General features: G+C 41.3%; 1 protein-coding gene across 4 annotated transcripts in view; it reads left to right on the top strand.

Annotated features, from left to right (window-relative positions):
* Positions 1-24,108, top strand: part of ect2 (epithelial cell transforming 2) — a 191,101-nt gene that overhangs the window by 19,275 nt on the left and 147,718 nt on the right. For all 4 annotated transcript variants that reach the window (XM_077584340.1, XM_077584339.1, XM_077584341.1 and 1 more), the window contains exon 5: positions 13,580-13,762. In XM_077584340.1, the coding sequence (XP_077440466.1) occupies positions 13,580-13,762 (183 nt within the window). The remainder of the gene's footprint in view (positions 1-13,579; positions 13,763-24,108) is intronic.

The following is a 24,108-nucleotide window of genomic DNA, read 5'->3' as shown; positions in this document are numbered from 1 at the left end:
CCGCACCCAGGCATCGGCGCCGAAGAAGGGCCGGACAGCGGAGCGGAGAGGGTGGCCCTTGCCCACCCCGCCGCGTGGAGGGACGGAACACCGGGGTCAGAAGGGGAGATGGGGACACCGGGGGACGGGCGTTCTTAGTGAAAGCTAACCCTGTTACTGAGTTTGCCAGCTCGCCGACTGGCGAACTCTACCCCTAAACCTTGAATGTGACCTCACCCAGTATATATACAAGTGTGTGTGTGTGTGTGGTGCATTAAAATTGGGAGCAGGTGAACCGGAGCAGAGGGAAATGATATCCCCACGCTCCGATCCACCCGCCTCCCAGGCATGTCAATGCGTGTATGTGGTGCATTAAAAAAATAAATAGGGGGGGGGGGCGGCGCAGCGAGGACACGGACAGGGGACCGCAGCACTGCTCTATACTGCGGTTTGCCCCAACCGATGGCACCCCACCCCGACACACTTGTGTGGTGCATTAAAATTGGAGGGGAGTTGTAGGGCGAAGACGGTTTTTCCACCCTACCCCACGCCCCCAAAGTGTGTTATGTGCCCTATATGTTTATAAAAGTGTATTGTGCAAAACTAGTGCAGTGAGTTAAGAGGCGCGACCAGCGGGCCCCCTCCCCCCTAACCGGGCGGGGGCAGGAGGCACCAAACCCTCACCCAGCCCACCGGGACCCCGGCAGGCTTTTGGGACCAGCCCGGCGGGTTGATAGGGCTCGCCCCCCTGATATTGGGGCCCGCCCGAGGTGCCAGGAGGTCAACTGGAGTGGGGCGGGCACAACACCAATGGCCCCCGGAGCACCGAGACCCGGGCCAGGGATGGAGCCCCCAGCCCAAGGGAGGGGAAGGAAGGTGGACAGGGGAGGGGGAAGGGACGGGGGAAGGAGATGACAAGAAGGGCAAGGGGGAGCGCCAGGGCCGCAGAGAGAGGGGGAGAGGAGGAGGAAGGGTGACGAGGGAGAAGGCACAGGGAGGCGGAGGACAGGCGGGGAGAGGCGAGGAGGGAGAGGCAGCAAGGGGGAGGAAGGGGGAGGGAACCACGGGGCACCATACGTTTCTAAAAGCTTCATCAATCTTGGGAAGCTTGTATCCGGTTGAGTTGAATGTATCAATATATCGTCAGCAAACAACCCTATCTTATGTTCCTCCCCTCCTACTATAGTTACCCCTTTCACCTCTTTTTCTTGCCTAATCAATTGTGCTTAAGGCTCAATGAACAATGCGAAGAGGCTTGGGAGAGCCCACACCCCTGTCTTGCACCTCTTTCCAATTTAAATTGTCCAGTCAAACTACCATCTATTTTGATCCTTGCCTGTGAATCCTGATATAAGGATTTAATGCAATTCACTGATTCATCACTAAATACACACCTTCTAAGTATTTTATAGAGAAATGTCCAGTTTACACTGTCAAAAGCCTTTTTGGCATCTATACTAACCAAAATTGCACTCTCTCCTTTATCATGTAAATTTTCTATTACATGGAAGCTCCGTCTTATATTGTCTTGTGTTTCTTTCTTTAACTCTTTGACTGCCAAAAACGTTAAATAACGTTTAGTAAAATCCTACGGACCTTTGACTGCCAGACGTTTTCAGAAAAGGGATGCCGCCAGTGCCAGCCGATTTAAGCATTTTGACTGATCTTTCAAGGTCCACAGAAAATTTTGTGTTTGGAGTATGGAAACACACATACTACCAAATGAAAGATTGGACTCTCATCTTTCATCAGAAAAAAAAGTTTGTTTCTACCTTATTCCGTTTTTCAGTAATCAACAATAGAAAATGGTTAGTTTCACCCAAATGCTCTGTTTTGAAACAAAAAACGGAGAAATCAAGCTTTTTGTGAAACGTTATTTCATGCACTCTAGTGAATTTGAGACCTTTTTTTTTCCATGAATGATGCCACAAACACCTAAACAGTGCTTTACTTCTGTAAAAAACTATCACCAACAATGAAAAAGTGTTTTTTCATAGCAAAATACGTTTATTTACATTCAACAGTGTAACAATTTGACAAAACAATTTCGCAAACTATTTACAAATGTGTGCAACCGTGGTACTATTTACAATTGTGTGGATGTTTCAAATACAGTTTTTCTTTTTGTAACACTCCCCTGCGTGCAAGGAGACGCAGCAGGATTTGCACAACAGATTAGTTTCACTGCGATTGCAGACGCTACACTTTTTTGCTGGCTTTTTTTTCCGGGGAATAGCAAGTATATTATACCGCAGTGTGTGCTTGGCCATGTTGCCATCAAGTCTGCTCTCAGGATCATGATACGGTGACGTTACGGTGGTGTTACGTCTGGCTTCCTCATGTCCTTCAGTTCCTATACCGGGTGGTTGATCCATCTTATCCGCTCCATTCATGGTGGCATCGTAGTCCTTAACCAGTGTCTTTTCCGTGATCAGACTGTACCCACTCCTCCGATGAATACGCATTGGACTCGGGGCACTCTTCGTCGTCCGATTGAACGTCCGATTGATTGTCCGCCTGAGCGTGCTTGGTTGTGCTCCGCGTTTTCCGGCGTTAGCATCGCTAGCCCGTGAGGCTTTATGACGTGATCATAGCCGCCGCATCAACGCTTCCAACTTCGGCGTCAACCTCGGAGTCACCATCATCATTATCGTCGTCATCAATGTGCTCTTTAGCATTGGTCGATGCTTTTCGTCTTTGAAAAAAATGCTCAAGCGTGAGCTGCTTGCCACCAGTTGCCATTATGGCTTCCTCAGCCATTGTCTCCTCAACACTCTAGCTCCGCCTCACGTCTTCTACTACTGACGCCTAACCAATCTTGTCCAAAGAGAGTCATCGCTGCCATCTAGAGGCCAAAAATAGGCATTATACTAACTAGATCTGCTTGATACTTTCAGCACAGCTGGCCAAGGCTTTCCTCCACCCGTTTCCCCCCCCAAAAAAACAAAACTTGGTGAACTTTGGACAAGATCGGTTAGGCGTTAGTAGTAGAAGACGTGAGGCGGAGCTAGAGTGTTGAGGGGACAATGGCTGAGAAAGCGAAAATGGCGAACGGTGGCAAGCAGCTCACGCTTGATCGTTTTTTTCAAAGAAGAGAAGCATCAACCAGTGCTAAAGAGCACATTGATGACGACGATGATAATGATGGTGACTCCGAGGTTGACGCCGAAGTTGGAAGGGTTGACGCGGCGGCTATGATCACGTCATAAAGCCTCACCGGCTAGTGATGCTAACATTGGAAAACGCGGAGCACAACCAAGCACTTCTGCTCAGGCGGACGTTGAATCGGACGACGAAGAGTGCCCCGAGTCCAATGCATATTCATCGGAAGAGTGGGTACAGTCTGATCACGGAGAAGACACTGGTTATGGACTACGATGCCACCATGAATGGAGCAGATAAGATGGATCAGAACATCTCTTACCACCCGGTATAGGAACTAAAGGACAATGAGGAAGCCAGACGTAACACCACCGTAATGTCACCGTATCATGATCCTGAGAGTAGACTTGATTTCAACATGGCCAAATACACACAGCAGTATATACTTGCTATTCCCCGAAAAAAAAAAGCCAGCAAAAAAGTGTAGCGTCTGCAATCGCAGTGAAACTAATCTGTTGTGCAAATCCTGCTGCGTCCCCTTGCATGCAGGGGAGTGTTACAAAAAGAAAAACTGTATTTGAAACATCCACATAATTGTAAATAGTACCACAGTTGCACACATTTGTAAATAGTTTGCCAAATTGTTTTGTCAAATTGTTACACTGTTGAACGTAAATAGACGTATTTTGCTATCAAAAAACACTTTTTCATTGTTGGTGGTAGTGTTTTACAAAAGTAAAGCACTGTTTAGGTGTTTGTGGCATCATTCATGGAAAAAAAAAGGTGTTAAATTCACTAGAGTGCATGAAATAATATCGTTTCACAAAAAGCTTGATTTCTCCGTATTTTGTTTCAAAACAGAGCATTTGGGTGAAACTGACCATATTCTATTGTTGATTACTAAAAAACGGAATAAGGTAGAAACAAACTTTTTTTTCCTGATGAAAGATGAGTCCAATCTTTCATTTGGTAGTATGTGTTTCCATAGTCCAAACACAAAATTTTCTGTGCACCTTGAAAGATCAGTCAAAATGCTTAAATCGGCTGGCACCCACGGCATCCCTTTTCTGAAAACGTCTGGCAGTCAAAGAGTTAATAAAGCCTGTCTGATCCTCTTAAATCAAATCCTGCATAAATGTCTCCAGTATAAGGTTTATTGTCCACATTTAGAACCGATATAGGTCGATAGTTGTGGCACTGTTCTTTATCTTTCCCTTCTTTCGGAATAATAGTAATGATGGTCACTTTCCATGAGGGCGGAATTTTTCCGATCTAAGACTATAGTTAAATGAATCCCTCAAAAATGGAATTAATTCACCCTTAAATGTTTTATAAAACGAAGCTCCAAAGCCATCCATTCATGGCGATTTCCCAGATTTCATTCGATTGATGGCTTTTTGAATCTCTTCTGCTGAGATTTCTGCTGTCAACGCTTCATTTTGTTGCAGACCTACACTTGGCAAATCCAAAGTGTCTAGAAATTCTCACCAAAACTTTTATTACCCTAAATCCTCCCTCCTAGTAAGGTTGTTTCCTAAACCTTGCTTTTTTTCCCCACCTCCTCCCCCCCAAAAATCATTAATGCCTTTTCCGAGCATCATTAATCTTGTCAAGTATTCCCGAATCATTTGTCCGTTTATGCTGCTGTTCCAGTTGTCTTAGTTTCGTAGTCTGTGTCTAATAGTTTTTAAATCTGACTTTATTAGCGTATGCGGTGTATGAGATCAGTTTGCCTCTAATCACCACCGTTAGGGTGTCCCATAAAATGGTTGGATCCACCTCTCCATTATACTATTTTTCTTTGTATTTAATTATTTCTCCTTTCAGTTCTCCAACTAGGTCTTTATTGTTCAGTACAGTTTCATTAAGTCTCCATACTGTTGCTCTTTTCACGATATTTAGATGAAATTTTAGGTAGACTGCGCTATGATCTGCGATATCAGCTACTCCTATCCTACAATCCTTATCATCCTTAGACATCAGAAATTAATCAATTCTGGAATACACAGGGTGAGCATCAGAGTAGTAGTATAGTCCCGATCCAATGGATGTAATTCTCTCCATACATCCATCCAGTACATCTAATATCTACATCATTACATTCATATATCTATTTATTTGTTTTTTATTTTTCTTCTCACTTGTGGTATCTAATTTGTAATTCAACACCACATTTCACGTCCCACGTCCCCGCCACATACCAATATTCCTTCTGTTTCCAAAGTTATAGATTAAATATTTTCTCATAAAACTCTTTCCCACTTTCCGGAGGAGCATACACATTGAGTAATGTCACTAATTGACCTTCTAGTTTCTCTTTTATCATGATATACCTTTCCTTCTCTTCACCAACTTCTTTCACCAGTTCAAACTGCATCTTATTGGAGATCAATATCATTACACCCCTCTTGCGTGTTTGACCAAAGGAACTAGAAAATGAATTTCTGTATCCCAACTTTCGGAATTTTAAATACTCCCATTGCGATAAGTGTGTCTCTTGGAGAAAAATAACCTGCATCTCCTATTTTCTAAACTTAGACAAAGCTCTCCCTCTTTTTATTACTATTCAAACCGTTAATATTTAGCGACACCACTGTAATATCATTGTTACATTACTTATATTACGATGATATGAAAAGATTCCAGGCCCCTCCACTGTAATACTGTATAACAACTGCAAACAACAAAAAGAACACTTGTATAAACCCAAAAACAGAACTCCCCATCAAACATGGACCTTGTTTCCAATAGGCCCCGTCTCCCTGTTAGTAGGAGTGGGGGATAGCCTTCCAATGAACGAAGGGCCCCCCTAGTGGTTGGGGAAATACCTAAAGTGGATCTTCCCATCCTACGAGACAAGTCAAACAGTCACTATCTCTCATGAATCTCTCGTCTAATGTTTTATTAAATGAGAAGTATTATGAATAAGTTAGGATGGGTGATGATCACGGAATATGCATCTTTAGGTGACCCAATAAGGCACCGGAATTCAAATTTTGTAACCCAAAAATAAAAAATCGTTCCACCATGTTATTAACTTTAGCTCTTATAGGGTAAGGATTTTCCAGTTTGAAACTCTCTCTTTATCTCCACTTTAAATTCTTCCTTGAACGGCAAGAGGTCGTCTTTCATCTCTTTATTCAAGTCTCATATCTCTGTTGTGATCGCGGCAAGTCTTTTGAGCAACAGAACATGTTTTGCTTGCCGCCGCCGCCGCCGCCGCCATTGTCGTCACCTGCTGCCACATCTTCGTGTTCGTGATCTTTCTGTTCTCTGGACATCTCTTTTTTCTTCAAACTTCTCTGTCCTCGACCACCACTCATTTCTTGTTAGTTTACAATTTGCGTTTTCATAGTTTTGGGGGTGGATAATTATCTAATCGACTCAGCACTACGCTGCCATCCCGTTTAGCTCCGCCCCGGAAGTCCACACAGCTTAGTTTTAAAGTGCACTTTCTTCAAAACTATTAAGTGCATTTGGCTGTTTAATAATGGGGGATTTTGTCTTTGTGCTTGGAGTTTTTCACACTGGAGCCGGAGTCATAATCTTGAAATTACTGCATATTCCCACTACGATAGTCATTTTTTCCATTCTAGTCAACATTATGGGGTGTGCTCAAAAAATTTATATGGCAATATATTGTTGCGAGCCTCTTTACAATACACGTATCGATACGCAGGCGTCAGAATCGATATTGCACATTGATTTGTAAATAGGCAGTTAACCACTCGCTTGCGGGCTGTGCGGCAGCAGCCTCGGAAGTTAATTGCTTCAATTATGTGCGCGTCCAAACTTGCACATGTACTTAATTGTAAAGCAGCATCACCAGGAGGAGAGAGTGGAGGGAGTGGAGAAAAGAGACTGGTTCCTTGCGGACAGTTTACTTAATCATAAAAAGTGTACACAAATTGAAGTCTGTTCTAAAAATAGCTCACCAGTGATTGATTGGACACTATGTCTTGCTAAGAAAAATTAAAACAAGACTATTAACATTTATTTATCCATCCATCCATCCATCATATACCGCTTATCCGGGGTCGGGTCGTGGGGGCAGCAGCCTTAGCAGGGAAGCCCAGACTTCCCTCTCCCCAGCCACTTCAGCCAGCTCCTCAGACGGGATCCCAAGGCGTTCCCAGGCCAGCCGAGAGACGTACATGTTTCTTAATGTACCAATTTTTCTATATTTTGTTTAAAAACGAAATAGAATGTGTTAAATGAAAGAAAAAAAAAATTCCCCCAAAATTTAAAATAACCACGTTTTAGAGCTGTAATTTTAATACTTTGATATTTTTACTCATATTGGCCCATGCCTGTATGTAAAGTTTCCCAGTGTGTCTGTGAAACCTTGCTCTGCAATGCACGCGCATTTAAACCACGCACGTTATTTGGTGGTAAACCAGAAGGGCTGCTAACAAAAATATTTTTGCCATCCAGGATAATAAAATATCATGTAGATATACATATGTCTGTTAGAATAAAAATGCATGTAAAGCAATTTAAAATGCAAAACGCATTGCCTTAAAGACCTTGTATTGGGATACATATGTATCGCGATACATATCGTATTGTGACCCCTTTATCGTGATATGCATCGTATTGTGAGGTTGTTGGCAATACCCAGCCCTAGTCAACACGGTAACATAACATCATCACAGTGTTTCAATATAGAACGGAATGTGCAAAAAATAAGTCAGTTAGCATGATAAGGAAGTTTTACCTTTGCATTACGAGGTATATTGTCCCCCGGTGTGAGCGTAGCATCTAGTCCCAGAGACCCAGCCAACGACAAGCTTTTAAATCAGCCGGTGTAAGGAAGAGACGACATTGACTACATAATGATATAGGTCATGCACTGTGAATTCCGGTAAAGTCGGCGATTTGATTGACTTTGTAAAAACAGCAGGCGACAGAAGGTAAAGGGCTGTTTAAAAACTAGCGCTCTCCAAGTTAAGTAAATATCGCGCTGCATAAGTCCCGACTAAATGTGCAACTTTGACTGACAGGCGAACTTTGGTTGAAGTAGTAGATTCCATGGCTCGATGGGCAATAATAACTTTTAATTTGTAAAAAAACATTTGCTTTGTCGCTCCGGGTCACGTCCACTTCCATTCAACAATCATTTCCTTCCGCCATCCATCATAGGGCAGTCACGTGATCACGTGACGTCGTTGCAAAAGATCTATAAGGAACAACCAAACAATAATACAAAATGTACAGAGCATGTTGGTTCAAAAGATCCTTCATCTTATATATTATGGCAATTGGTTTTGCTATCTTTGATTTGACATAATTTATATGCATTTCAATTTCTGATCTAAAATGACACTTACGAATTTAATATCAACAACTCTATCAATTTTTGCATACCGTATTCTTAATTTAACTGCTGAATCTATTTTACGAGTACCAATCATAAAATTTTTTTTACTTGCATTTAGTTTTTTCCTGGCTCAAATTGAGGCAGAGGTGGTACTAGGGCTGTGCAATTAATCGAAATTCAATTACTATTTTGATTATTACCCTCGACTAGGGCTGGGCGATATAGCCCAAAAATAAAATCTCGATTATTGCAGTCATTCAGGACGATTACGATTTTAATCGTTTTTAATCTATTAAATCCATCAAACATTTAGTTAAAGGTTTTATTTATTCAAAAAATAATTCCTGTGCAAAATGTTCAGACAACAATATGGTGTACTGATTCTAAACTAGTTTGAACATAAACCTAACATTCATAGTTTTTTTCTTAAATGTCTCAATTTAGTTGGTAGCTATTGTAAACATGTCTTGTAAACCACCCATCCAGCATTTTGCCACAAAATTACAACTTAGAAAAACATTTGAATATAACAGAACATAAGAACAGATTTGAATTAGAAATTAATTTTTTGGGCTGAAACCGAAAATGAGAAATGCTTGGCCGAAAACCGAAACGCCGGAAAGAATAATGCCAATTTTATTTATTTTTATCATTACATTTATTGTAATTTATTGAAATTATAATATTATTATAAAATATTTAGGCCTATTAAGCACGGGCATTTTAACAAAGCACAATATAAATTGATATGTGTCCACACCACAGACATCAGAGACATGTTGGCAAATCGTACATTAAACACCAAAATCGGGGTGAGCAACTAAGCATTTTCTGGTGGTGCAATTGCACTTTATAGTTGATGTACAGTACTTCGCACCGGCGGGCATGGATGCGTGCGGTGCGGTGCGAATGACGCATTTGTAGGCTATTTGGAGCGAGACAAGGTGCGGCACACTTAAAATTGGCACGTTCACATATTCACCAACGTTTAAAAATAAATACATTTCTTCGCACCAGCCAATCGGCTTTGGGAACGGACTGCAAAGTCACACACGGCGTCCTGTACAGATCTGTAGTCACCCGGAGATAGTGGTAAATGTTTACGTTTAAAACTATTGATAGCAATAGTGCTAACATTAGCTAAAGTATTTAGCATGGCCACCAGAATGCAAGTGAAAAAGTGGAAGCGCTCGAGGGTCTCTCATCAAAGAAAAAAAGAAAGGCGCTGCAGGAGAAAGAGTCTCTCAGCTGTAGTGCAGTACTCGTCAGCGCTCTCTTTTTCGACATAGTTTATCAAGCAACCCTCTCCTTCTCCGGTGTGCACAATGAAGCTGCCTGTACTCACAAACGCCAGCGAGCAGCAAGGCGGACACTCCCTCGCGTGTTTGGTGTTTAATTCAAACAGAAACTTTCTTGCAGCTTCTTTTTTTTGCCGTCACCACAACATCCTCTTTCGGCCATATTCTTTCGGCTTGAATTTTACTTCGATTTCCGATTTAGCAAATTTTCAACGATTCGATTTTTAAAATGACGATGTTTCAAATTAATTTGATTTATTGCCCAGCTCTACGCTCCACGATTACAAAATTGCCATAATCGTACAAAAACAATTATTAGTAATAGGGCTGAAACGAGTCCTCGTCATTTCTGCCTTGATAACCCGCTGAGATAGTCGTAGTCAAGCTAACGGCAGTGTGCATGACAGTACACGGGGCTAACGCTGAGAGAAACCCAATTTCAAAATAAACCTTACCGTACCAAGTAGTATAATGTAGAGCAATGCATTGTAGCTGGGTATCAGAATCTGTATCTGGGGCCAGAAAACGGTATTAGAACACTAGTTTCAACTTTAGTATACAATGCATTGCATGGTGGTGTGGAGGACAGATTTGAAACTTAAGTGAAATAAAGAACTTGCTCATATCTCAATCATTAATTAAGTATATTTAGGAAAATAATTACAGATTGCAGCTACTGTAAATAGAAAGTAAGTAAGTACAATTGCCAATGGCTAGTTAATAAATTTGTTTACAGTGGTGTCCCTGGGCCATCGGGACACCGTTAATGTCGATCCCTGTTTGTGGGACCCCACATTCAAGATACATATTGCCATCTATCACTTACTTTTATTGTTGTTCTAGTTTGCCATTACGTTTTGTATTTAGTTAAAACTGTTAATGTCCGGGGCTGCTAGGAGGCAAGGGAGTTTGATTTCTATAGCACAGACACAGGGAAGTCAATGTGCTTTACACAAACAAAGGCACAACGCCTATGTGTATCAACAAACACAACAGTTAATGCCATTCACAAGCACAGCAGATAAAACTAAAGAAGCTTAAAAACATACTGTACTAAAAGAACATGCATTGACAACGTTAACTTAAAACACACTAATAGAAACCTTTAAGAACATCTAAGAGTAAAGAAAGGAGTTGTTTCTTTAAATAATTAAAAGAAAACAAACATGATTAAAAAAATATAGAGAAGAACCTAATCAAAGGTATAGGAAAAAAGTAACGTTTTTTACCTGGATTTTAAAGCATCGACACTCAGGGCTGACTTTACTTCTGTTGCAGCTTATTCTATTTGTGCACAGCATAACAACTAAATGCAGCTTACCATATTTACTTTGAACTCTGGGTTCTACTAAATGACCCAAGTTTACATATATGAGAGTTCTATTTGGTTTATATTTAATCAGCATTTCTTTAATGTTCAGGACCCCAACCATTCAGTGATTTATAGACCAGTAGAATAATTTTAAAATCTATTCTACAGCAATCGAGTCTACTGGAGATTAATGTATGGATAAGCTTCTCATGGTCTGATTGGAGCATGCAGTCCTAAAGTCTGGATCTGTTTTTCAGCTGATAAAAAAGCTGTTTTGTGATTGATTTGATATGATTGCTGAAAGCCAGGTCTGAGTCTATCAGCACTCAGGACTTTGAACCACTGAATTCTTTATATTCTGCCATGGTAATGGGAATTTTAAGTGCTGCATGATAATCACTTTCTAATTATGCTGGCTTGTGATGATGTTTGACCTGATGGATTGATTGTACTACGTCTGAACGATTATAGAAAATAATCTAATTATTCAGTAAGGATGGAGAGATTGATCTAGTTCCATGGTTGGCAAGAGGCAAAGAGACAGAGATGGGAAGGATGTACAGCAAGTTAGGGTAATAAAGGAGAGGGATGGCAGTGTGTTGACAGATACCAGTAGTGTGATGGGAAGATGGAAAGAGTACTTTGAAGAGTTGATGAATAAGGAAAATGATAGAGAACAAAGAGTAGAAGAGGTGACTGTTGTGGACCAGGAAGTAGCAAAGATTAGTAAGGATGAAATGAGAAGGGCATTGAATAGGAAGAATAGTGGAAAGGCACTCAGTCCAAATGATATACCTGTGGAGGTATGGAGGTGTCTTGGAAAGGTAGCAGTAAAATTTCTGACTGGGTTGTTCAACGGGATCTTAGATAGTGAGAAGATGCCTGAGGAACAGAGGAGAAATGCTGGTGCCCATTTTTAAGAACAAGGGAGGCGTGCAGATTTGTGGCAACTACAGAGGAATAAAGCTGATAAACCCCACAATTAAGCTATGGGAAAGAGTAGTTGAAGCTAGACTAGGGGCAGAGGTGAACATTTGTGAGCAGCATTATGGTTTCAAGCCAAAAAAAAGAGTACCTCAGATGCAGTATTTGCTTTGAGGATGTTGATCGAGAAGTACAGAGAACGTCAGAAGGAGCTGCATTGTGTCTTTGTAGATCTGGAGAAAGCTTATGACAAGGTTCCCAGAGAGGAACTGTGATTTTGCACGAGAAAGTCTGGAGTGGCAGAGAAATATGTTCAAGTGGTGCAGGACATGTATGAGGACTGTAAGACAGTGGTGAGGTGTGCTGTAGGTGTGACGGAGGAATTCAAGGTGGAGATGGGACTACATCAGGGATCAGCTCTGAGCCCCTTCTTGTTAGCTATGGAAATGGACAAGATGACAGACAAGGTTAGACGGGAATCTCCATGGACTATGATGTTTGCAGATTACATTGTAATCTCTAGTGAGAGCAGGGAACAGGTGGTGGAGAAGCTAGAAGGTTTGACCTGGGGAAGGAAGTTTATCCGTAGCAATTATCTGTGTGTGAATGAGAGGGACCCAAGTAGAAGAGTGAGATTACAGGGAGAAGAGACCAAGAAAGTGGAGGAGTTTAAGTATTTAGGGTCAACAGTCCAGAGCAATGGAGACTGTGGAAAAGTGAAGAAGTGTTTGCAGGAAAGCTGGAATGGGTGGAGAAAAGTGTCAGATGTCATAGAAGAGTTTCAGTTAAAATGAAAAGAAAGGTTTATAAAACTGTGTTAAGACCAGCAATATTGTTTAGTCTGGAGACAGTGCCACTGAGGAAAACACAGAAGGCAGAGCTGGAGGTGGCAGAGATGAAGATGCTGAGGTTCTATTTGGGAGTGACCAGAATGGATAGAATCAGGAATAAGTATATCAGAGGAACATGAAGATGGTTTGGACATGTCCAGAGGAGATGTAGTAAAGTAGATGTAGTTAAAGAGGACATGAGTAGTTGGTGTGAGAACAAAGGATGCAAAGGACAGGGTTAGATGGAGGCAACTGATTCGCTGTGGCGACCCCTGAAGGGAAAAGCCGAAAGGAAAAGAAGCCCCCCCATATGTGATTATATTTTTCTAGGTCCTTTCCAATTATTTATTTTTTTCCAAACAAGAACTAATTCCAATAAATAATACTACATCTATTATAGCTTACATTATATTATAATATATCATCAGCCTGTTATATTATAATAGGCAAATGAAGCCTTAATATAAAAGTTTTTTTTCTCTACTACTCAATACTTTGACATGTAGTCTTGAAAGCATTCACCATGACAACATAATTCTGACACAAGTGTATGCATTTTATACTAATCTGTGAATCATTAAAAAAGATAAAAAAATATTCAGATTATAACAATAGTCCAATCAAATCTATAGCTTTACCACTTCAACGTGTCCAACTTTCAATGTTGCATGAAAAATTGCATGCAAATAAGTGAAATGCATTTAAAGGGGACCTGAAATTGAATAAGAATTTGGCTTGATTTTACATTGATGTTTATGGTAATTGTCGACTAAATTAGTACATTTTGTGATTATTGTCTTTCTTTCATCCTCAGGAAATCAGTACTCCGTTCATAATAACTGACAACATCCAAGAGTTCAGGGATGAAGAGGAACATGATTTTGAGACAGTGTTTGTCCTCATTGACTTTGAATCTTCAGATTACTCTGACCTCTATCAGCGTGATAACAGGATTATAGGTCCTCCTGTTGTGCTGCACTGTGCTTTAAAGAAGGAGGTAAGATAATATCGATGGATGTGTTAAAATTACAATACATTAGTTTTATCTGTCTGTTTCTCAAGTAAGCCTTGTCTCTACTTGAATGAATGTGCTAACTAATTAAGCATCACAAAGAAATGGGTGGGGGAAATATTGAAAGAGTTAAACATTCAAATCTTACATTCAAGTTGATGCACAATAAAACATTTATGTACCAATTAATGATTCTCAATAATTATTAAATAAGCTTAACTAGCAGTGTAACAAAAAACTATTAGAATCGTAAAACCAGTTCTGATTCAAAACGTGAATGCATTGACTCCAACCAAATTAAATCTAGGGCTGGGGAAAAAAAGTCGACGAAGTCGGACTTTAAAAATAGGTCGACATATTTTCTGCCTAAAAGCTACGCCGAAGCCATGTTTGGGCCGTCTATGTTTTATACACTGACTTTTATTGCAATGGTGGCTGTGCTATGATCTTTATTTCTTCTGCTGGTGCACCATCTAGTGGCCGAATGGCGGATGTTATTTGTCTGATAAAAAAAAACCGCTCAAGTACTAAGTGGGTTTTTATTCAAGAAAGTACAGCATATTGAGCTTCCCCAAAACACTTGGATTATTGTTGAAACATCAACTGTAAGTAACTTTTAAAGCAACAGTAAGGAACTTTCCATTTATGTTGATTATGGCGGCACCATATGGACAAAAGCGGTAATGTCTTGCCTCAAAGGAAGCACATTGCGGCGTTTTTGAGCTCACGCCAGCAAGTGAAAGCCGGGCCAATGTTGATCCTTGACTGTCCTTTTATCCGAGTATCTTTTTGTGTCTCCTCAGACAAGTTTTTTTTCAGCTTCTGCTAGGAAAGCAGTAATCATGCGTCAACATTCAAATTGACTTCTGTCTTTGTAACGAATGGGGAAAGGGGGAAGTGACGTATGCCATAAAGCAGTCAGCACATTTGTATTTTTTTGTGTGGCAGTGTTCCTACCATCCTCCTCAAAGTTGCTTAGTGCCAATAAAAATGATCAACTAGTTTTAAGTCGATGTTCAGATCAGAAGAGTTATGAAATATTTTATTAAGGTTGAAAAGTTCCTTAGTGCTACTTTAAGACACTATTTACTTGAGTAATGTAGCTATAATGATGTATGCCTGAACTAAATTGTAGATAGTGTTTATTTACCTTAAGTGGTAATTGTTAGCGCGCTAATGGTAATCACGATTGCTAACAGTCATAGAATAATATTTCTATTTATTTATTATTTATTTAACACACATAAAGCGCACTGCACTATTTGGCGCAGGCACGGTTAACCATACGCTAGCTCAAAACATATGGTAGCATGCTTTCACTTGCTAGCGTATGTTTTTAAAAAGGCAGTGGAGCAAAACTGAGTTTGGTTGTACTTTATTTAAGTATTTAACTCTTTCACTGCCACTGACGTTTAAAGACGTCAAGTAAAAACCCTACGGAGCACTGCCAATGACGTCAAAAGACGTCATCCAATGATTTTTTATTTTTTTTTTGAAACGGGTAGAGGAAACCCTTCCGCATGTCTGGTGAAAGTTTCCAGCCTGTCTGTTGTGCCTAATGACTATTTTTGGCCCCTAGAGGGCAGCGATGACTCTCTTTTGACAAGATCGGGTGGGCGTCAGTAGAGGCGGAGCTAGAGCGTCGAGCAGGAGATGAGAATGGAAGACAAAGGAAAAATGGCGGCCGGTCGCGAGGAGCTCACGCCCGAGCCGTTTTTTTCAAAGACCAAAAGCATCGCTGAAAGAGCACATTGTTGACGACGATGATCATCATCGATGATGAAGATGAGGGTGGTGACTCCGTGGTTGGGAAGCATTGACGCGGCAGCAGAAGACGTTAGATGGAGCTAGATGGAGGAGGGAACGGGCAATGGCGAGCGTTTGCAAGCAGCTCTACACTTACAAGACGAAAGGCATCGACCAACGCTAAAATAGTACATTGATGACGACGATGATCATCATCGATGATGATGAAGGTGAATCCGAGCTTGACGGCGAAATTGGAACCGCTGACGCGGCGGCTATGACGGTGTCGTAACGCGGAGCGCAACCGAGCACGCACAGGCGGACGTTCGATCGGACGACGGAGAGTGCCCCGAGTCCAATGCATATTCATCGGAGGAAGTGTGTACAGTCTGCTACTTGCTTTTTATTCCCCGGAAAAAAAGCCCGTCAAGAAAGTGTAACGTTTGCACGCAAAACGGACCAATGCGAAAGTGAAAGTAAACTGTTGTGCGAGTCCTGGTGTCTCCTTGCACGCAGGAGAGCGTTACAAAAGGAAAAACTGTATTTGAAACAGCCACATAATTGTAAGTAGTACCACAGTTGCACACATTTGTAAATAGTTTGCGAAATTGTTTTGTCAAATTGTTACACTGTTGAATGGAAATAAACGTATTTTGCAATCAAAAAACACTTTTTCATTGTTGGTGAAAGCGTTTTACAGAAGTAAAGCACTATTTAGGTGTTTGTGGCATCATTCATGGACAAAAAGAAGTGTACAATTCACTAGAGTGCATGAAATAACATCGTTTCACAAAAAGCTCTTTTTCTCCATTTTTTGTTTCAAAACAGAGAATTTCGGTGAAAGTAACCATTTTCTATTGTTGATTACTGAAGAACGGAATAAGGTAGAAACTTTTTTTTTCTGATGAAAGCTGAGAGTCCAATCTTTCATTTGGTATGTGTGTTTCCATAGTCCAAACACAACATTTTCTGTGGACCTTGAAAGATCACTCAAAATGCTTGATTATTGAAGAACGGAATAAGGTAGAAACAAACTTTTCATTTTATAATCGCATAATTGTAATTTCATCTGAGAGTAATTGTAAGATCAGGAGCCAGTGTTTTCCAACTTATTTTGCATTAAAAAAAACTCACGGTACACCAGCAAACAAAAATAAAAAGTTTTCATACTGAAATAATAAACTTTACAGAGTTAAGTCACAAATGTACTTAGTGTGAAATCTGGCCTTGTATAGTATATATATATATATATATATATATATATATATATATATATATATATATATATATATATATATATATATAGCAGTGAAACTACTCTGTTGTGCAAATCCTGCTCCCTCTCCTTGCACGCAGGGGAGTGTTACAAAAAGAAAAACTGTATTTGAAACATCCACATAATTGTAAATAGTACCACAGTTGCACACATTTGTAAATAGTTTGCGAAATTGTTTTGTCAAATTGTTACACTGTTGAATGGAAATAAACATATTTTGCAATCTAAAAACACTTTTTCATTGTTGGTGGCAAGTGTTTTACAGAAGTAAAGCACTGTTTAGGTGTTTGTGGCATCATTCATGGACAAAAAGAAGTGTACAATTCACTAGAGTGCATGAAATAACATCGTTTCCCAAAAAGCTTTTGTTTCAAAACAGAGCATTTCGGTGAAACTAACCATTTTCTATTGTTGATTACTGAAGAACGGAATAAGGTAGAAACAAACTTTTTTTCTGATGAAAGATGAGAGTTCAATCTTTCATTTGGTAGTATGTGTGTTTCCATAGTCCAAACACAACATTTTCTGTGGACCTTGAAAGATCACTCAAAATGCTTAAATTGGCTGGCAGTGGGGACAACCCGTTTCTGAAAACGTCTGGCAGTGAAAGAGTTAACAATGTACTTGCAATACTCTTGATCAATCCTAATCCACAAATCCTTCAAAGTCCTCATCTTCTGTATCTGAAGCGAACAGCTATGCTAGTTCTCCCTCAAACACGGCAGGTTCTCTCTCATTATTGTAGTATTGTCAGTCTCGTTAGCGTGCGGCTCCTCAGAAATTATGCGAAAGCTCGATTAGTACAAGCAGACATGTTTTGCCCAAGCATGCATGCACAATCCATTCACAAATTGTGGCATAACTCGCTCTAGTCTAGCAGTTCCATAAAGCGAAAGCAATGAGCACCATGACGTCCTACTTTTTATTTACATACAGAAAATGTATGAGGACTGACAGGCATGAGAACCCAACCCAATAGACTCACATCATCTTTAATAATAATAATAATACATTTTATTTATAATGGCCTTTACGTTGCAAGAGGGCTACAAGCAGAGTAGAAAACGGCGTGCATTTTTTTATGGGATTGTGGTTCCCTCCGTGTGTCAGGGAGGTCCTTCCATAGATGTGGGGCAGCAGCACAGAAGGCCCTATCTCCATTAGCAGAGCTCAACACATGCGGGCAACTGTACAGCCTGTGCTGGTAAAAAATGTGTCCAGTCGCACGGCGCAAGTGCATATTTTATGAGCGGTGCAACGTCTAATCTTTGAGCCGTGATCCATATGCATCAAGCTAGGCAGGCTGTTAAACTTTGGTTTTCCCAAGGGGAAGATGGTTTGGAGGCCTTGCAATAAGAGCTGGCCCCTCTGTATTGAACAAACTAATGTTCACAAAAGAAAAGCCCAAATTTTGTCCAAATTTTCTTTTAAAATAATATAAGATAATTGGCATTTTATTGCAGATAAATCTTGTTGCAGTAAAATATTTTGCAGCTATATGTTGAGTCGCTGTCAATCTTTATGTCATTTGAAATTACGCTATGCAAATTGAGACAACTTTACATCAGCAAATACGTTCATGCTGTGCTCATGTGTGTGGTGCGACCATCTGAAAAAGTTGGTAGCTATTTGTGCAAAAGTTAGTGTGGAGCCCTGCATGGTCCTCAATTTGATCTTGGGTGTGTGGAGGAGGTTTAAGTGGGTAGAGCGGTGGGAACGTGTTGGACGAGGTGGTTGATGTGGGATTCAAAGGTGAGCTGGGGCTCCATTTTCACTCCAAGATTAGTGACTGTGGATGAAAGAGGAATATTGGAACCAGAAAAGGTGATGCTGTTTATGGGTGATTATTTAATCTGGTGAGGAGTGCCAACCAGGATAGCTTCGGTTTTAGAGCTGTTGAGTTAGATACGGTTGTGCTCCATCCATCCATCTTTATCTCCTCCAGAAAGGTGGTAAGTTGACGTTGGGATAACGGTAATGAAAAGGGTGGGCGGCGTCGCAATGGAATGAAAAACCATGGCGGCTGATGACCTTGCCAAGGGGAATGAGGTGAAGAGTGAAGAGGATGTGGCCAAGAACAGATCCCTGGGGAACATCGCAGGTGACTGTGTAGGTTTGATGTAGAGTGGCCCAGGGATATGTTTCTGTCTGATTTGTCAAGTATGACTGGAAGCAGCTGAGGGCAGTGTCAGTGACTTTAGAGGTGTGGTGGATCCGGTTGAGTTAAGATACCATGGTCGATTGTGTCAAAGGCCTGGATGGGTCCAGGAGGATGAGGAAGCAAGGAGAGCCAGCGTCGGATGACATGAGGTAGTTCATTAGGGACTCTAATCAGTGCAGTCTCCGTGCTGTGGGCGAGGCGGAAACAAGACTGGAATTTTTCGTAGAGTTGTTCAGTTGTAAATGTTTTTGAAGGTGGTTGGCGACTACTTTCTTAAGCACTTAAGAAATGATGGGGAGATTATAGATGGGCCTGTAATTTGAGAGGACATCTGGGTTAAGGGTATGTTTTTTGAAAAGTGGAATGACAATTGCCTTCTTTAACTCTTTGACTGCCAGACGTTTTCAGAAAAGGGATGCCACCAGTGCCACCCGATTTAAGCATTTTGAATGATCTTTCAAGGTCCACAGAAAATGTTGTTTGGAGTATGGAAACACACATACTACCAAATGAAAGATTGATGAGTGAAGATCTCATCTTTCATCAGAAAAAAAAGTTTGTTTCTACCTTATTCCGTTTTTCAATAATCAACAATAGAAAATGGTTAGTTTCACCCAAATGCTCTGTTTTGAAACAAAAAACGGAGAAATCAAGCTTTTTGTGAAACGTTATTTCATGCACTCTAGTGAATTTGAGACCTTTTTTTTTCCATGAATGATGCCACAAACACCTAAACAGTGCTTTACTTCTGTAAAAAACTATCACCAACAATGAAAAAGTGTTTTTTGATAGCAAAATAAGTTTATTTACATTCAACAGTGTAACAATTTGACAAAACAATTTCGCAAACTATTTACAAATGTGTGCAACTGTGGTACTATTTACAATTGTGTGGATGTTTCAAATACAGTTTTTCTTTTTGTAACACTCCCCTGCGTGCAAGGAGAGGGAGCAGGATTTGCACAACAGAGTAGTTTCACTGCGATTGCCCCTTTCGCGTGCAGACGTTACACTTTCTTGACGGCCTTTTTTTCCGGGGAATAGCAAGTAGCAGACTGTACCCACTCCTCCGATGAATATGCATTGGACTCGGGGTACGTCCGATTGAACGTCCGCCTGTGCAGAAGTGCTCGGTTGTGCTCCGCGTTTTCCGGTGTTAGCATCGCTTGCCGGTGAGGCTTTATGACGTGGTCATAGCCGCCGCGTCAACGCTTCCAACTTCGGCGTCAACCTCGGAGCCACCATCATCATCATCATCAACGTCGTCATCACTATGCTCTTTAGCATTGGTCGATGAGCTGCTTGCAACCGGTCGCCATTGTTCGCTTCCTCACCATCTAGCTCCGCCTCACGTCTTCTACTGCCACGTCAACGCTTCCAACCTCGGAGTCACCATCATCATCATCGATGATGATCATCGTCGTCATCAATGTGCTCTTTAGCACTGGTCGATGCTTTTCGTCTTTGAAAAAAATGCTCAAACGTGAGCTGCTTGCAACCGGTCGCCATTTTCGCTTCCCATCCCCAGCCATTGTCCCCTCTAGCTCCGCCTCACGTCTTCTACTGACGCCTACCCAATCTTGTCAAAAGAGAGTCATCGCTGCCATCTAGGGGCCAAAAATAGTCATTAGGCTAACTAGATCTGCTTGAAACTTTCACCACAGCTGGCCAAGGCTTTCCTCCACCCGTTTCCCCAAAAAAATAAAATAAAATTGGAGGATGTCCTTGGCGGCCCTCCGTAGGTTTTTACTAAACGTCATTTAACGTCCTTGGCAGTAAAAGAGTTAAAACGGATGGAGTGGTTTATAATGGGTGATCAGAGGACTTAAAACAGTGATATGCGTTTTTACCAGGGAGTTTGGGAGAGGGTCCAGGGCACAGGTTGGGGGGTTTCATTTTCTTGAAACCTCCTCTTCTGATGTGATCAAAGGAAAGCTGTTTAAGGGTTGGGAGATAGCAGATGTTGGGGAAACGGTTTGAGTGGGAGGGCCAGAAAGAGCAGAGCGAATGTGTGTAATCTTGGAGGTGAAAAAATCTAGAAAAAGATTGCACTGTTCTGCTGTAGTGCTCGTAAATGGGGGGAGATTGTGGTTTTAGGAGGTAGTTGACGGTGGCAAAAAGCTGTTTGGAATTGCCTTGACTGTTTTTGATGACATCATAGTAAAACTGTGATCTTGCCCTTTTAAGGGGCTTTGAATATTGTTGTTGGTGCTCCCGGTAGATTTGTTTATGGACAGTGAGGCCAGAGGTTTTGTAACCCCGCTTAAGGATGAAGGGAGCAGGGCGGCTGCTGCCTTCATCCTCCGAAGCTCATCTGTGAACCAGGGCGCTGAGTGGGTGAAGGAGTCTGCTCTGTTTTTGACAGGGGCATGGTGGTCCAGGAGGCTTGTCAGATGGATGGTTTTGTAGTCCGCTGGTTCGTTGGCTGATGAGAAGTGTGTGGAGAGATGCTCAAAGTCTGCTGCCAGACTGAGTTTGTTTTTTAGGTTTCTAAAACAGGTGTTGCATTTGGGTTTGGAGAGGTTGGATGAGGATAGTAGCTGCATAGAAACGACTTTATGGTCAGAGACACCAAGGTCGTACACCTGCAGGTTGGTGAGATGGGCGGAGTTGGTGATGACCAGGTCCAATGTGTGCCCCCTGATATGTGTAGGGACATCAACAAGTTGCTTTAAATTAAAGCAATCCAGTAACTGAAGAAATTCAGCAGCAAGGCGGCAGGAATGGGTGTCAACGTGGATGTTCAAATAACCTAAAATTATAATATCAGCAGAGGATGAGCAGAAAGTTGTGAGGAGATTTGACATCTCAGGAATGAAAGATGAGTTTGGTTGTGGTGGCTGGTAAATGAGGAGAAACGGCATGGATGAAGGGATCTTAGACTTAAATGCAAAGCATTCAAATGAAGATAATTTAGGTAGTGGCTGCAAAGATAACTCCTGATGGCAGCGATGGACAGGCCACCACCACAACCTATGCTGCGAGCTTTCTGAGGTAACTATATCCTGGTGTACAGCTCTCATTCAAGGTGAAAAAAAAAATCTGGTTGGTGCCAGGTATCTGTAATGCACATCAAATCCAGACATTTACAGTCATGGATGAAATAATTGCCCCCCTGGAATATTTCCAGAAAATGCACCATTTCTCACAGAAATTGTTGCAATTATAAATGTTTTTGGTATCAATGAGTTTATTAATGTGCATTAGGAAAAACACAAAAAAAGCTGAAAACCAAAAATTGACGCAATTTTACACAGAATGCAAAAAATGGGCTGGACAAAATTGTTGGCACCCTCAACTCAATAATTACAAGTTTCTTGCACCTTTCAGATGAAATTTTGGACCAGTCTTCTTTTGTCAACTGCTCCAGGTCTCTCAGATTTGAAGAGTATCTTGCAACAACAATTTTGAGATCTCTCCATAGGTTTTCAATGGGATTTAGAACATGATTCATCGATGGCCTCTTCAGAACTCTTCAGCGCTTTGTCTCCAACCGTTTCTTGGTGCTATTTGAGGTATGTTTTGGGTCATTGTTCTGCTGGAACACCCTTGACCTCTGATGCAAAACCAGTTTTCTGACACCAGGCCCTACATTGCGGCCCAAAACATTTTTTGATACCCAGTGCCAGAGGCAGTAAAACCCCAAAACATCATTGAACCTCCACCATGTTTTACTTTAGGCACTGTGTTCTTTTCTTTGTAGGTCTCATTCTTTTTCTGTAAACAGTACAATGACGTGCTTTTTCAAAAAGCTCTACCTTAGTCTTGTCTGTCCACAAAACGTTCTCCCGGAAGGGTTGAGGCTGACTCAGGTGCATTTTTGCAAACTTTTTTTTATGTCTCTTAGTCAGCAGCGGGGTTCTCCTTGGTCTCCTGCCAAAGGGCTTCTTCTCATCCAGATGATGACGTATGGCTGGAGCTGACATTTCTACACCCAGAGTCCTGAAAAACAGTTTGAACTTGTGTGGAAATTGACTAAGGTTGTTTTTCTACCATTCAAACTATTTTGCATTGCATCCTTTCACCAATTTTTCTTTTCTGTAGGGAGATTAGCCACAGTTCCATGGTTTATGAATTTCTTGATTACAGTTCGCACAGTTGACAAAGGAACTTCAAGATCTCTGGAAATGGTCTTGTATCCTCGAGATTATTTATATTTTTCAGCAAATTTGCTTCTGAAGTCCTCACACTTGATTCACCCACAGTTCTAAAAGGGTGCCAACAATTGTGTCCAGCCCTTTTTTTTTTTTTTGCATTCTGTAAAATTTTGTTCATTTTCACAGTTTTCTTCAGCTTTTTTGTCTCTTTCCAGTGTGCTTCTAGGAAATATATGAAATGGTGTACTTAATGGAAAATTTCCAGGGGTGCCAATAATTTCGTCCATGACTGTATCCAATATGTGGTCGTGGATGAGGCAATTAACTGTGCATTTAACAGTCCAGTTTTGCTGCTGGATGTAGCAACAAATCTTTGCAGTGGCCGTAGTAGACTGAAATTCACTCCACGTTTTGCATCAAGCTCCCGGAGAGGTGTTGCCATGGAGACGCCCAAAGCACTCATCCGGTGGGAAACACTGCTCTGATGACGTGAAGGAGGAGCGACAGCTCGCGTAGCTGACCAGAGAGTCGGCACGGCGGGAGTTGACTTTGATTAGAGAAACTTTTTTCGGGAACTTCTGTGGATATTGTGTGGACGGCGGAGAAGTCCAAATTTTTTAATCACTGCAAGTGCATTGCAAGTTGTTTCAAGCCACGTAATTAGCTGGATCCAAGGAGTCTCCAAGCGGTGTTGTATTAGCAGGTACAGGTAGGCAGCCGAGACTCGAATCCAACTACCCAAAAAGGCCCACGGTTTGTGGTTCGAGAAAAATAAAAAGGTTGTTTAATTAAAAGGAAAAAAAAGGTTATTCAAAAGCTCGACGGTGGAAAAAAACAACTTGTTTTAAAAAAGCGTGTCACTCGTTTTGGTTCGACTGGAGAACCGGCGAACAAACAACGCCAGCGTCCTCTCCAATTGAAAGTCCTGCCAGTCCTCAACCAGGGCCGGATTTCTTGTATGTAAGCAATATGTCGGCATTGCTCCGCTGTATGTCGGCAGAAATGCTCCCACACAGACAGTCAAGCGGTGAACTTACCGAAGTCATACAAC

This window comes from Vanacampus margaritifer, chromosome 13, assembly GCF_051991255.1.
Source record: "Vanacampus margaritifer isolate UIUO_Vmar chromosome 13, RoL_Vmar_1.0, whole genome shotgun sequence".
NCBI classification, from domain to species: Eukaryota; Metazoa; Chordata; class Actinopteri; order Syngnathiformes; family Syngnathidae; genus Vanacampus; species Vanacampus margaritifer.
This window is presented reverse-complemented; position numbering and strand designations above follow the sequence as displayed.